General features: G+C 53.5%; 1 protein-coding gene across 1 annotated transcript in view; it reads right to left on the bottom strand.

Annotated features, from left to right (window-relative positions):
- cdc40 (cell division cycle 40 homolog (S. cerevisiae)) overlaps positions 1 to 15,339 on the bottom strand; it is a 39,307-nt gene that overhangs the window by 15,297 nt on the left and 8,671 nt on the right. Inside the window, exons 7-12 of the mRNA XM_061241593.1 lie at positions 14,794 to 14,933; positions 11,356 to 11,430; positions 10,248 to 10,293; positions 5,471 to 5,681; positions 1,985 to 2,099; positions 695 to 828 (exon numbers count right to left, since the gene is read on the bottom strand). Coding sequence (XP_061097577.1) covers positions 695 to 828; positions 1,985 to 2,099; positions 5,471 to 5,681; positions 10,248 to 10,293; positions 11,356 to 11,430; positions 14,794 to 14,933 — 721 coding nt within the window. The remainder of the gene's footprint in view (positions 1 to 694; positions 829 to 1,984; positions 2,100 to 5,470; positions 5,682 to 10,247; positions 10,294 to 11,355; positions 11,431 to 14,793; positions 14,934 to 15,339) is intronic.

Raw genomic sequence — 15,339 nt, 5'->3', positions numbered from 1 at the left:
CCCCAGGGTGCACTGCACAGCGCCGTTTACCGAATTACAGGAAGGCCCGCCCCCCCCCGCCCGCCCGCCCGCCCGTCACGATGAGCCACTCATTCCCAAAGGAAGCGGGTTTCAGAAAGCGTGTCGCTAAGAGCGCTAACAAAACGCTGGCGCTGAATGCGAGCTTTTAGCAGGCGCGCCGGCCCGTTCGGGAACGGAGCGTGTTTTGTGTCTGCGGTTACGCCCGCGATGGAGACCAACAGCCCCGGGGTTCTCAACCCCCGCGTCGGACGCTACGAGTCTCGACGGCACCCCGAGAACGCCTCGAACCGCCCGCTGCCTTCCGGAGCGAAGCGGACCGCAACTTTCGAGGACGCGCGCGTTTGTTTTTTTTCTGAGGGAGGTAAGCGGCTAAACGCTTCTGCGCCAGTTCGGTTCGGGGCTACGGGGATCAATTTTCAACGCTGGATGCAGGGCACGGCCAGCTTTTTACGGGGGAGGGGAAAGAAAACGAGACTTTTTGGTCCGCATTGTTATCGACGGTCGGGCCTCCGTAAACAGAACCGCTTCGCAGCAATACCTCCCCGATGTTCAGCCATGAATGGAGCTCTATTGAATTTCGCACTTTATGAAATGACACGGTGTTAAGGGAGGAGGATTATTGGAAAAGTAGACAGAGGCGGGGGGGGGGGGGGCGGGCAGGGGTGCAGCTCACCATTCCCAAACCCGCAGACTCTTGTCGTCGGACGTGCTGACAAAGCGCCGGTTCTCGTCGACGAAGGTGATGGTGTTGACCGCGCCCAGGTGCCTGTCGTACTCCTGAACCACCTCCCCGGTCCGGACGTCCCACTGCAGGGGGGGGGGGGGGGGAGAGGGGGTGACGGGCGTCAGGAACACAAACGCACCGCTCCGCCGTTCCCGTAAAGCTCCTCGCGCTCACACAGAAGCTTCTGGAAACTCTCCCGTGGGCGCGGATCTGAGAGAGATCACAGGCCGCTCTGCCGCGACTCCCTCCGCTTCGATCCGCGGGGGAGAGACGCTCAGGGTCTCCAACGCCCATGATCTCCCTCTGCTCTGCAGACCTTACACGCAGGGCTCCCGCTGCATAAACAAGGCGGCCATTTTAACTTTAATTCCCCCCCACATAAAATTAAGTTCTCGCTGGTCTATCGATTAACCCAGGGGGTCAGCGGTCGACCTTGGAGGGGCGAGTTGACTCTTTCTTTTCGGTTTTCTGGCACAGAGATAGAAAAGTTTTGCCAGTGCCAACTTCTTTTTTTCTTTTCCTTTCTAGTTTTCTGGCAGGGTTTATTTGCCTTGAGACCGAGCGCTTTGATTGCGTTTCCAGATGGAGGGGTGTGACTTGCCCCCCCTCCAGACCCCTGCGCTGGTCTCTGATTAATGCCCAGCTCTCAGGCAGGCAGGGGGGGGGCACGGGGCTTAGGAGGCGCGGCTCGAAAGGCACTGTTTACGCCGGGGCGCACAGAGCGTGAAATCCACCGTGTCCAATCTGTCAGCGCCCCACACCAGGACTGAGCCACACTGCTGCCAGCTTTCTGCTGAGGGAGGGAGGGGGAGAGGGAGGGAGGGGAGAGAGAGAGAGAGGGAGAGAGGGAGAGAGGGAGAGAGGGAGAGAGGGAGAGAGGGAGAGAGAGGGAGAGAGGGAGAGAGGGAGGGAGAGAGAGAGGAGGAGGGAGAGGAGAGAGGGAGGGAGAGGGAGAGAGGGAGGAGAGAGAGAGGGAGGGAGAGGGAGAGAGGGAGGGAGAGGGAGAGAGGGAGGGAGAGAGAGGGAGGAGAGAGAAAGAGAGGGAGAGAGATGGAGGGAGGGAGGGAAAGGGGAGAGAGAGGGGAGAGGGAGAGAGAGGAAAGAGAGGGAGAGAGAGGGGAGAGGAGGGAGGGAGGGAGGTGGAGAGGAGGGAGGGAGGGAGGAGGGAGGGGGAGAGAGAGAGGGAGAGGGAGCAGCCACAGCTCCATAATCGCTGGCGCCTGGAGAAGGGCGTCTCACCTGGACGATCTTTTTATCGGACATCCCCGCCACAAACAGGCTCTGCTTGTCCTCGTCCGGGTTGAACTTCACGCAGTACGGCACCTTCCTGTTGGTGAACTCGAGATGCACTTCCCTGAGAGAGAGAGAGAGGAATCCACAGGTTAGACCTCTGCCTGTACGTATGCAGAAACACACCAGTGCTTTCCGTGTGGTTCACAGGGACGTGGAGCGGATCGGCGGGCAGGGAAAGAACCTCAGAAACCTCATTACCGACCCGAACCCCGCAGGTGCTGCCCGGCGGCGCCCCGGCGGCTTGTTGGTACAGAACTTTACACACGCTCCACAGACAGGAGACAAACCCGGCCCGGGAGACAACCCCAGCCTCAGGAAGCCACAGACCGCAGAGTCCCCGTTCTCACGCCGGCCCACATCAAACCGCAGAGCGGAACGTTCCGGTACAGCGGAGGGAGAAAAGCTAATGTATATATATTTATTTATATATATATACAATGTTATTATTTTTTGGTTAATTATTATGCACTTTTAGACATTTTCGTGTGGGTATCGGGAATTGATGAAAAGGCTAATTTTGAATTCGAGCAGAAATTTTCACACCGATCGCTGGCAGAAAAGGACACACAGCTGGGCAACAGCTCCGTGGAGACTCAGAGTGGCCATTTTAGAAAAGAGAAAGAAAGTGAGGCGGGGGGGGTGCTTTGGACAAATGCTTTCAAGTCAAAACATCGACCGGTTCGGCATTACGGCGCTCCTGAAACAGCTTATTACATTCACCTCGATCCCGAGTATTACCGAAATGCGTGGCAGGTCACTAATCCCCACCGTTTGATCCCGATTTTTCCCCACAGGATCCCAGACGTGATTAATCCGCGTCGGCGTTAATCCCCGTCGCCCTCGAGGGCCGGCGTCCTCACATCAGGAGGAGGGCGGCGGCCGGGGTTAAGGCCGCGTTATCGATTAACCCGGCTCGCGATTCGTCCAACCGGGTTAAATCGAGGACGCAACAATAATCGATTGGGGATCGATTCATCTCAACAATAACCGAATGCGATATTACCCTCACTAAACAGACCAGATCGGATTGCTCTGTTTTTAACGGGAGATATCCGTATACACAGTAACACTGCTCAGTGTTAAAGATTCACTATGACAGGGTAGATCCGTTCTCCGGCCGGGCGCAGCCGGATCGTACATCCGCAGTTAAACTGTTTTACGGTTAAATGAACACTGAACTGGCGCCGCGCATGAGAACACTGATTTCTCAGCGCTGTAGCCAACGGGCAGGAACATCTGGAGCAGAACTTGAGGACTTGACACGGGGCTGAGATTTCGTCCGTATCTCCGACCGAGCGGACGCGATTGACGACCCCGGCGCAGCGCTGGAGCTAGCGGTCACTGGAGAACCGCACGGCAATCTCACTCAGCACACAGCCAAGTGCCAGAGTAAACAGAGAGGGGGGGGGGGGGGGGGGGAGGAACAGAAGAGGAGAGAGGGGGGGCTGAATGAGAGGGAGGGGGAGAGAGAGAGAGTGTGAGAGTGAGAGAGAGGATGAGGGAGCGAGAGGGACAGAGAGTGAGGGGGGAGAAAGAGAGTGTGTGAGAGATAGAGAGAGAGGATGGGGGAGAGAGAGAGAGAGAGAGAGAGAGAGAGAGAGAGAGAGAGAGAGTGTGTGTGTGTGTGTGTGTGTGCGTGTGTGAGAAAGCGTGTTGTGACTTTTCCCCCTGCTTAGTTGTGTTATTTGTCATTAATGTCTTCCTTGGTATGCTTCGGCAACACACTTGCACGTCCAGCAAATAAAGTGCATCGAATTTGAGGGGGGAGAGGGAGAATGAGCGAGTGAGGAGAGAACGGAGAGAAAGAGGGAGGAGAGAGAGGGAGAGCGTGAGAATGAGAGCAAGGGGGGGGGGGGAGAGAACGGAGAGAAAGAGAGAGGGAGGAGAGAAGGGCAGGTACCCAGAGCACAGGGGATTATGAGGTGGTGAGGGCAGCTCTAATGTCAGGGTTACTCACAGTGACTCTGAGGGGGGGGGGGGCGCCCCCCCAGCCCAGGTGTGCACAGAGGAGAGCAGAGGCCTCCTGAACAACCCCCACCTCCAGCAAACCGTGCTCTCCACCGTGAAATTAAATCATGAACAGAGCGCTGTTCCCCCAGCTGTGGGGTTTGTGCAGCTGCAGCAGAGGCAGGGGGGCGGGGTCAGGTGAGGGGGGGCAGTGTATGGGCCATCGTCTGACCCTTGATCTCCCCCGGAGCATCATGGGAGATGAGTCCCTGCATTGTGGTTTAACCTTCGGAAGACAGAGGAGAACCGCTCTGCTCAGAGCAGACCGCTGCCCTTCGTGTCACCCGACGCTGGTTGCCATGACACCACCACCCCCCCACGATCTGCACCCCCCCCCCCCCACCTGCGTAAGGCTGCAGGTGAGGGCCGAGCCGTATCCAATCACAGGCCGTCGAGTGCAGAGGATTATCCTCTTCAGAAACGGGGGAAACAAGCAGGTCCACAAAACAGAAACATAAAACCGGGATTAAGACCTCGCTCCGATCCCCGGGGAGGGACGGCGGTCAGAGAGAGGCGCTCGCCCGTCAGGGCTGGGACCGGCTGGGATTTCGGTGGCCCTCGTTAACGCAGGCCTGCCAGAGACCGGTTCGCCCGTCGCCGTGACGATAACGCCGAACGGCTGGGCGTTACAACCTCACCGCGACGCGCAGCCATCAGACCTAATCACAAACCAGCCCGAGAGACACATAGAGGAGCACACACACACACACTCACAGAGGCACACACACACACACACACACACACACAGAGGGGCGCACACACACACACACACAGAGGGGCACACACACACACACACACACACACACACACACACACACACACACAGAGGGCACACACACACACACACACACACAGAGGGGCACACCACACACACACACACACACACACACAGAGGGGCGCACACACACACACACACACACACACACACAGAGGGGCACACACACACACACACACACACACACAGAGGGGCGCACACACACACACACAGAGGGGCGCACACACACACACACAGGGGCGCACACACACACACACACAGAGGGGCGCACACACACACACACACACACACACACACACACACACACACACACACACACACACACACACACACACACACACACACACACACACACACACACACACACACACACACACACACACACACACACCACAGGCGGTCCACAGTCACAGAGCAATCAGCAGTCAGAACATTGAGCCCAATAACCCGGGGAGATAAACAGTAGAGCCCGTTCCCAGGCTTCCTGCCGGTCACTCCGCGCGGTATTGCGTCGCCGTGGCAGCACGATTAGGACCCGGAACATTCTGTTTATTTGCTGCCATCTGGTGCTGGAGCAGAGACGGCCCTCTAGAACACAGCGCTGAGCCCTGCCGCGTGCACCCCCCCCACGGGGGGACCGGCTCACTCACGCCCTGGAGCGGGGGTCTGGGACGGGGGGAGCGGGGGTCTGGGACGGGCGCAGTGGGGGTCTGGGACGGGCGCAGTGGGGGTCTGGGACGGGCGCAGCGGGGGCCTCACCTGTCTCCGTGTCCCACAGCTTCAGGAAGCGGTCATAGGCAGCGCTGAGGAACTGCGTCCCAGTGTTATTAAAACACACATCCCGCACAGCCTTACTGTGACCTGAGAGAGAGAGAGAGAGAGAGAGAGAGAGAGAGAGAGAGATGAGAGAGAGAGAGAGAGAGAGAGAGAGAGAGAGAGAGAGAGAGAGAGAGAGAGAGAGAGAGAGAGAGAGGGGGGGGGAGAGAGGGAGGGGGGGGGGGAGAGAGAGAGAGAGAGAGAGAGAGAGAGAGAAAAGGGGGGGGGAGAGAGAGGGAGGGAGAGGGGAGGGGAGGGGGAGAGAGAGGAGGGAGAGGGGGGGAAGAGGGGGAGAGGGAAGGAGGGAGAGAGACGGAGAGGGAGAGGGGGGCAACGAGAGAGGGAGACAGAGAGAGAGAGAGGGAGACAGAGAGATCTTGATTACATGACATCTCCACACCATGACTCATTCTGAGAAGGGCAGAAAGTCTAGGCTCCTGCAAGGTTACCGTGACTACTGTGCAACCACACCCCACACAGTTTAACACACATAAGCAAAGAGTTATGGAACTTAAAATGGCACTTATGTATAGATATCGTTACTTGTATAGGTATTGTTTTTATTGGCTGTTGTTGTATTCTAGCTGCCAACAGTGGTATGCTAGTTTGAATGTTGATTGTACTCTTCAAGGGTTCTGAATTTCTGTATGTTTACACTAGGACTCGGAACTGTACTGTCCTCTCAGGTCTACTTTTGCACTCGTTCTTGTGATTGATTTGCACTTTGTTGTACGTCGCTTTGCATAAGTGCGTCTGCTAAATGCCAAGTAATGTAATGTAATGTAAAAAGAGTTCCTCCTAATGCTCAGTACATCTTAAAGGTCACTTAAAAAAAAAAAACACACACACAACAAAAAACCCCCACACAATACACCACACAGCGCCGAAATGAGAACAACGCTTCTCAAAAGCCACACAAACTCCGTCCGGTGAATCAACAGCGACGCAAACGCGAACAAAACGTCCTCTACCTCCACGCTCCCAACTGCCAATGCCGGGGCCCGGCGGCCATTTTGTAAGGATGGCCGCTGTACGGGAACCGCGGCTCTACCTGAGGCGAGCACCAGGCGGGGTAAACCCCGGACCCCGTCCCACATTCGACTGCAGCGTGTGGGGGGTCAGGCTCATTACATTACATTACATTATTGGCATTTGGCAGACGCTATTATCCAGAGCGACGTTACAACAAAGTGCATACCCATAACCAGGGATAAGTTCGCTGAAAGACCCTAGAGGTAAGTACAATTTCAACTGCTACCTGTACAACAAAGATAAGGACAAGGGCCATTTTTTTTTTTTTTTTTTTTTTTAATGAGCAATTTAAAAAAATCAACGTTACTGCGTCAAGAGGAAAACCCGCAGCGATACTAAACACCTGGTCAGAATGATGCACTTACTGTGCTCCCCTCGTCCGCCCCCGTAACGTTGGGGCTTTTTTTTGGGGAACGTCCCAGGAGGAAGGGAACAGACCAGAGTGCCCTGGGTGTGTGCCCTGCTTTCGTTCCCGTTTTAGATAAAGACGGGTCACGGGCTGTCCTTCAGAGTAACTACAGCTACAGAGTTCTGGATGAAATCCATTTTTACCCACACAGGGGCTATGGAGGGCCCTCCAGCACCCGGTTTTAAACCCCTCACCTGCACGCCCTTTGAAAACGCCACGGTCACACGTTAGCTTTAACTAATGCAGTAATTAACGTGAATCATGTACAATACGTTAATTAAACATAAAATGTACTTTTCGCACGACAGCAAAAATACAGTGAGCACCATAATTAATTGGGCAGTGACACATTTTTTGCTATTTTGGCTTGGTACTCTGGCACTTGGACTTGCCCACCTGCCTAATTCAACAAATACTTATAGTACCTTAAAATGTGTGTGTGTGTGTGTGTGTGTGTGGGGGGGGGGGGGGGGGGGTGCAGTCATTTAATTAGATATGGATGCCCTCAAATTAAAGCGGACAGTGTTCACTTCAACCGCATTGTCACTGTATCCTTGCTAAGAGCACAGAACCAAAAAAACAAAAACAAAAAGAAATGTGTCACTGTCCAATGAATTGTGTGCTCACAGTGTCTGTTTGCGGGCTACGGGTGCCTCTGTTTGGTTTCGGCCCCGAGCTGTGCCAATGCACATTAGGGAGGAACAGAACAACCTCAGAGCCACCCCTTTAAAAAATAAATAAGTTAAAATGTTTATCACACTTGCATATGGAGTACGCGCATGCATAAATACAGGCCTGGGCACACACACATGGACGTAAATAGACATCTTTATTTATATACAAATGAACTTGTACCCATATGGTTGCAATTAATAATTTAGGTCTACATATATATACATGTGTATTTACATAAGACACACGGTTATGCATAATAGATTAGATTACATCCAGCCATCCATTATCTAACCCGCTTATTCCTGGTCAGGCCTGACTGGGCGTGCTGGAGCACATCCCAGCATGCACTGGGTGAGAGGCAGGAAGACACCTTGGCCAGGCCGCCAGGATTAGATTACAAAGTTGAACAATGAAACAACTAAAGAACATGAACTCTCCCTTTCACTAAATAACCTCACTAACTAAAATGGATGCCATTCGCTAGCGAACTGCGTCTTTATGCACTAGCTTACCTCGTCTTATCGTGCTAGCATACTGCATCTTACCACGCTACTGTACTGTGTCTTTACACGCTAGTGTACCGAGTCTTACTGTGTTAATCTACAGAGTCTTATCATGCCAGTGTACGGAGTCTTACTGCGCTAGCTTACCATGTCTTTACACGCTAGTGTACCGAGTCTTACTGTGTCAGCGTAGTCTTATCGTGCTAGCGTACCGAGTCTTACAACGTTAGCGTAGTCTTATTGTGCTAGCGTACTGAGTCTTGCTGCGTCAGCGTAGTCTTATCGTGCTAGCGTACTGAGTCTTACTGCGTCAGCGTAGTCTATCGTGCTAGCATACTGAGTCTTAAAACGTTAGCGTAGTCTTATCGTGCTAGCGTACTGAGTCTTACAACATTAGCGTAGTCTTATCGTGCTAGCATACTGACTCTTACTGCGTCAGCATAGTCTTATCGTGCTAGCGTACTGAGTCTTACTGCGTCAGCGTAGTCTTATCGTGCTAGCGTACTGAGTCTTACTGCGTCAGTGTAGTCTTATCGTGCTAGCGTGCTTCCTGTGCTAAATGTGCCGGGGGCAACACTGCACTCCTCGGTTTGCCCAGCGCTCCCAGCGTGAGAACCCCGGCCACACTATCCGAACCGTCGTCCAGCCGTGACGACGTTTTAAAATCGCGTCGGCTCCCCGAGAAATATAAACCTCTATAAATATTGATACCGAATCGCAACAGGAATACTGAAATATTGATCAAACACTCGGGGGATCTAGTGCGGACTCGGTGGAAGTGGAACTGGAGAAAGGGCACGCCGCTAAATTATTCACAGCCCTCCGGAACGCTGACGTCAAACCGCCAGGCTATGGCACGTGTACCGCCGCCCCGCGGTCTCCGTGGTGACGGCCAAATCCGGGCGTTCACAATAACGCTGTACAGTTTGGGGGCAAGGGGGGGGGGGGGGCCTGGCAGTTTGGACTGTGACACACGGGAGCCATGGCGACAGTTGCAGTTGCCCCAGGAGACCGGGGTCACATGACACTGCGCGGGGAGCCCCCGAGAGCCAGGGCTGAAACCACTGAGCTCCTCGAAACTCGGGCGATGTGGGGTTCATCACAATCCAACAGACCACTTTATGAGGCCAAGGATTTATCAGGACAACGCACATCAATTACATCGCCTTGAAAGTGCCAGAGTTAGCCAGGAAGGCTCATTTTCACCAGCAGGCCTGGCTACGTGTTTGCGGGAGGGAACAGGAGCACCTGGAGGAAACCCAGGTAGTCCTAAAAAGAACGGCATGTGTAGGGGATTAGGGTCGGACTCCCAACTCAGAACCTCCTTCTTGCGAGGCAACACCGATAACCACGGCACCACCCTGACGCCCATTCTTAATCTGCAACAAGCAGACAACTAAAGCAAAGCTATTACAGAAAAGTATCAGAATATCATAATCACTTAGATAAGGCCGGTATGGGTGCAGGTTCTTGTTTTAGCCAAGCGCTACAATGCCCGAGTCAGCTAGTTAAGTAATCACGGCCTTCCATCGAGATAGGAAGGAACAGTCACCTTGGCTAGAACAAAAACCCGCTCCCACACCGGGCCTTTTCCGATAAGTCCGGACACTGATTTAAATATAGACAGAAAGTAGGCTAAGGTGAGGCGAGTTTCCCGTCCTCTCCGGCAAACGTTCGGTGGGTGACTTCACAAAGCTCATTTCCTCGCACAGCGCGGGGTTTTATTTATGAAGCAATCTCCGTCGTACCGAAGGAAGGCTCGTTCGCCGCGAATCTCTATATGCAAAAGGTCACCGCGAATTCCAAATCTGAAGATAAATACCGCGGCTCCGGAGAGCTCAAAACGCGGTTCATCACTCTCTCTTTTCTGCTTCTGTCGACAATAAACTTCTGAATCAATACCGGAGAGTCACTTCCAACGGACCCACATTCATCTCGCGAAATTTACAGGGGCCCGCAATCGACGTTGGCTCACTTCTCCGGGAGACTTACCAATAAACGTCCGTAAGCACCGCCTGTCCTTATACACCTCCCAGAGCTGAGGAGAGGGAGGGAGAGAGAGAGAGAGAGAGAGAGAGAGAGCAGACAGGTTAGTTCATTTTGGCAGAAAGAAGGAGAATCTTCAATCAAGCTGAAAGCACCATTAGCACGTTAGCATGTTAGCACGGGCGGCCATTAGCACGTTAGCTCCCGGTTTTTCCGCTAAACCCGAGCCAGGCTCCCGGCTGTGCGGTCAAGCTGTCTGAGCGTCTCCACGGCTTCACAGTGTGCTCTTTATGGGATGCACAGAGGGCACCATGGAACACAGTTCGCCATGGAAACATGACTGACGGTGTCAAAGGGGTCCCATTGTCAACAGCTTTCCGTTACGCAATATTGTGGGGGGAAGTCGTACATAATGTCAGGGATCCTCCAATCACGTCTGGCCAATCATTTTTCAGTTAATTACATAGGAGATATGGTAAGGAGAGATGGATGTTGATTTGCGGGCCAGATTTTATGATCCCTGCAGTATATAAAAAAATAAATAAAAAAAAGGAGCAAACAGGATTTGTTAACTTATTTTACACACGTATACCACGAGCAATTCTAGGAAGAGGATATCCGAACAGTACCATATATCCATTTACAAACACTTTTGACAGGGGGCTATATGGGTTTCAAACTCTACACACTCGGTTTCTGCCAAGCAGTCCTTGTAAAAGCAGAAACAAACAAGTACATGATATCGGGTCACGTGACTGGCGGTAAACTGCCAAGTCGGGGGGCTCTCCACTAAGCAGCCGTTTCCAGAAAACAAACAAACCGGTGTAGCGGGACACATCTTTCCCCAAACCAAACAAAAACAAAAAAAAACAAACAGACACAGAAATATCACAGAGGTACGATTTCCCATTTTATGTGTGTCGGGCAAAATCCGGGAGAGCTGGCAGCCGGCAGTTCCCCGCGTAGCAGCCGGAAAACAGCTGCTAAGTGGGCCGCGCGTTGGGAAGCAGTCGTTTAGAGAAACGGCTCGGGAGAGGAAACGGCGGAGGTGAGGGAGACGGAAGGGGACAGGAGAGAGGGGCTGAGGCGTCCACGGGGGACAGGCTTGGCTTACCTTGATTTTGCAGTCCATGGAACAGGACAGCAGCAGGTGGGCGGAAACAGGAAACAGCCGAATCGCGCTGACACCCTGGAGGAGACAACCAGCACACGGGCGTTAGCGTCAGAAAAGAGCCGGGCGGACGCCATTTTGTGCCTGGGCCACTATCGCCCCATCGGATGGCTGAACGTCTATATCAGTGTATACACTCAAGCTGACGTGAGGGTCGTGTTTCTCCACAGATAAGACACACTGGGGGGCTGGGAGGAGGACGTGGGGGGTTGGGGGGGGCACTCACCGGGCAGGGAAGAGCTCATGAGAAACCGGTCCGTGACGAACGGCTAACATGACCACGCAGCGCCCGGTTTAACGGGACCCGTTAGCCGGCTGCATTGTGTTCATGCTAGAACGTTCTAAAGCGGTTGCAGCCGTGAAAAAAAAAAAACAGACAAAGCTAGACTGGAGCCGTGTGGAATGCGTGCGTTTCCCAGTCCCCAGGGCGGGGCCTGATCGTCTCCTCGCTGAAGCACAGGCGATATAAACGCTCTCCCCCCGCCCCCTTCTCCGGGGGAAAGAGCGATTAATTAGGAACGGAGTAGACCAGGTATCGCAGAGCGGCCTCCTCCTTCACACGTAGCACAGGTACGCACGCGGACTTCATAAACGGACGGAGCGTTCGCGCGTAGGCGCGGCTAGCCGCTCGGAGCGCTAACCGGCTCGACACGCCGCCATTTTGTGCCGCGCGCTGCGGAACGGGGCGGCGTGAAGACTCGCGCGGCGGAGCAGCAGAAGGCTGAATTATGCAGAACGCGACGCGGTATCTCCGGGCGCGCGTCTCGCCCCGGGGCCGTGGCAGCCGGAGCGGGAGACCGGCGCCGCATGCTAATGGCACCGCCGCACACGCTACACACGCCACACGCCACACACGCCGCACACGCCGCACACGCCACACAAGCTCTGCCGGGCACCGCCGGGGTCTGCCGGAGGACCGCACGGTTCTGACCGCGGGCTTAAACCCGTTCAGCCGAAAAGCCCGACTCCGGCAAGCACCCCAGCGGACTCGAGGCGAAGTTCGTACGCCGACCCGATTGACCGCAATGTCACTTCGGGGTAAATTTAGGTTTGGAACATTTTCGTTTATTTGCACATAAGGTTTTTAAAAGAACAAAACAGGCAAGACATTAGTGTGGCATTGCAGGAGAGGTAGAACACCCAAGGGGGCTCTTATAGAGCCTTTATAACTTCGCTACTATCACTAGGGGAAGGTACTAAGTCTAACTTCCTGGGCTGGTTTCCCAGACAAGGATGAAACCTAGTCCTAAATTAAAACACAAATTCGATGAAGATCTCCCCACTGGAAAAAAATAAGCGCAATCAATGTCTGAGAAACCAGACGTATAATTGTTATGTGGCAACAACAGAAAAATACATCAAAGGACAGAAAAACAAGCCAGGCTAATGAGTAGACGTATATAATGAAATAAGTCCAGGCATAGCCGTCAGCCGTCAGCGCTGCAGCCTCTGCAGTCGAGAGAACGCTCAGATTCTCCCCAAAACGCACGGGGTCAGCGGCCACCTCTCACCGCACCCCAGTCTACACTCAGCTCAGCAGGGGCACTGCAGCGCCTGGCCAGCAGGGGGCGCTGATGAGCGAAGACACTCGGTAACCACAGGCAACCGTGGTGAGGAGTGGATCTGATACCAGCGCATTAATAATATACGAGAGGCTGGCTTGCCTGCCGGTCAGGGCTGCAGGGTTTCAGCGCGCTCTCTCAGATTTATCCCACAGGGGCGAACCTCCGCCCTTTCAATCACACCGTTTATCTGCGACCTGCTGCGGACGCTGGACCAGCGTTCACACGCGCAGCGCAGCGGTGCAGCAGACCTGCGCTGCAGGAGTTCCCTGCATTCTGCTGCAGCGGCACTACTGCAGCCCCACTGCAGCGGAATTACTCCAGATCTGCAGCAACAGGATTAGCACAAATCTGCTGCAACGGAGTTACTCCAGATCTGCTGCAACAGGATTAGCACAATCCTACTGCAGCGGAATTACTCCAGATCTGCAGCAACAGAATTAGCACAATTCTACTGCAGCGGAATTACTCCAGTTCCGCAGCAACAGAATTAGCACAACCCTGCGGCATCAAAATTAGCACGACTCTACTGCAACAGACAGCAACCTGAATTCTGCGGCAATAGAATTAGCGCAGCCCTACTGCAACCGAGTTACCAGAGTTCTGCTGCAGCAGAATTAGCACCACCCTACTGTGACGGAATTGTGAAAAACCGTACTTCAAGCGAAAAGCGTACTTATACCTTATATCAACTTTTGCTGAGCTGGAATCCTGTGTGTTTGTAAGCGTCTGAAAGGCTTAAGGCTTAAAAGTGAGGAGCCCCAGAAACAGGCTAACGGGTGGTGCAGATATCAGAACGCGTTCGGGTACCTAGAGCCCACATCGGTCACCCTGCAAAGAGTGTGTCACTGGCTCCGGACGGCTCCCCTGAGAAAGTCTTTATCACACCTAAACCACGACCCTGACCTCGGTTCAGACTGAACGCAGGGTCCCCAACGACACTTTCCACATTTCGGCAAACGGCTCAAAGTGTATTTCTTTAAAAGAAAGAAAAAAAAGAAAATGGGTTTCATTTTTCAGCTCTAAAAGCCTACGAAATGCCCCGGGGTTAATCTTTTTATCAACAGACGGACCAGGAGACCTGCATGACATAACCTCGTTATAATCCCTGCAGGGCCATATGACAGCACTGCATTAGATCCAAATCATTAATGGCTACAGTACAGTTATTACATCACGTAACATACTGATCACTGACCACTAATGCGCCTCTACAGACATCGGTGAAAACAATCCCACAATGCTGCTTTGGCCCCTATTGTGTGTGTGTGCGTGTGTGTGTGTGTGTGTGTGTGTGTGTGTGTGTGTGTGCGTGTGTGTGTGTGTGTGTGAGCACAAGCGTGAGTGTGTGTGCGTGTGTGTGTGTGAGCACAAGCGTGAGTGTGTGTGCGTGTGTGTGTGTGAGCACAAGCGTGAGTGTGTGTGCGTGTGTGTGTATATGAATGCATGAGTGTGAGCACAGGCATGAGCGTGTGTGCGTGTGTGTGTGTGTGTGTGTGTGTGTGTGTGAGCACAAGCGTGCGTGTGTGTGTGTGTGAATGCATGAGTTTGAGTACAGGCGTGAGCGTGTGTGTGTGTGTGTGTGTGTGTGTGTGTGTGCACGTGCACATGCGCTAATGCACGTATCCAAGATGAAATAAATCAGACATTTTTCTAGACCGACACATATACAAGACCATGCTAAGAGAGATCATGAATGCCTTGAGTTAAATAACACAGGGCAGAGTTTCGGCGACAGAGCAAACCGTCAGCAGCTTGACGCGACACCACGCTCAGAGCAGACGGTCTTACCCAGAGGGCCGAGGGGCCGGCAGCTCACCTTGGTGTGGCCGGACCAGACATGCAGCTGTTTTTTGGGCAGGTAGCACTTGTCCGGGATGTCTGCGGAGCGCAGGTTGAGCCCCACGTCCTGCGGGATGTGGAGGTAGGATCGGCCTTGGTAGTCGTACATGTCTTTGACTGGAGAGACCAAAGCAAAAAGAGCGGTTCAGGCGGAGATTTTCACAGTGAAAGATTTGTGTTCTGTGTGAGACATTAGCTCTGGAGGTAAAAGCGCCTGGCACTCGGAGGGTTGCCGTTTTGACGGCTGAAGCACCTTCCGGAATCAAATAATACAGCTGCACTATGCAGCTCATATTGTGTCAAGTAATTGGGCGACATGGCTCTGGAGGTAAGAGCCGTCGTCTGGCAGTCGGAGGGTTGCCGGTTCGATCCCCCGCCCGGGCTGTGTCGAAGCGTCCCTGAGCAAGACACCTAACCCCCAATTACTCCTGACGAGCTGACTGGTGCTTTGCATGGCAGCCAGTCGCTGTTGGCATACGAGTGTGTGTGAATGGGTGAATGAAATATGAGGCATCAAATGTAA

Source organism: Conger conger, chromosome 5, assembly GCF_963514075.1.
Source record: "Conger conger chromosome 5, fConCon1.1, whole genome shotgun sequence".
In the NCBI taxonomy this organism is placed as follows: domain Eukaryota; kingdom Metazoa; phylum Chordata; class Actinopteri; order Anguilliformes; family Congridae; genus Conger; species Conger conger.
This window is presented reverse-complemented; position numbering and strand designations above follow the sequence as displayed.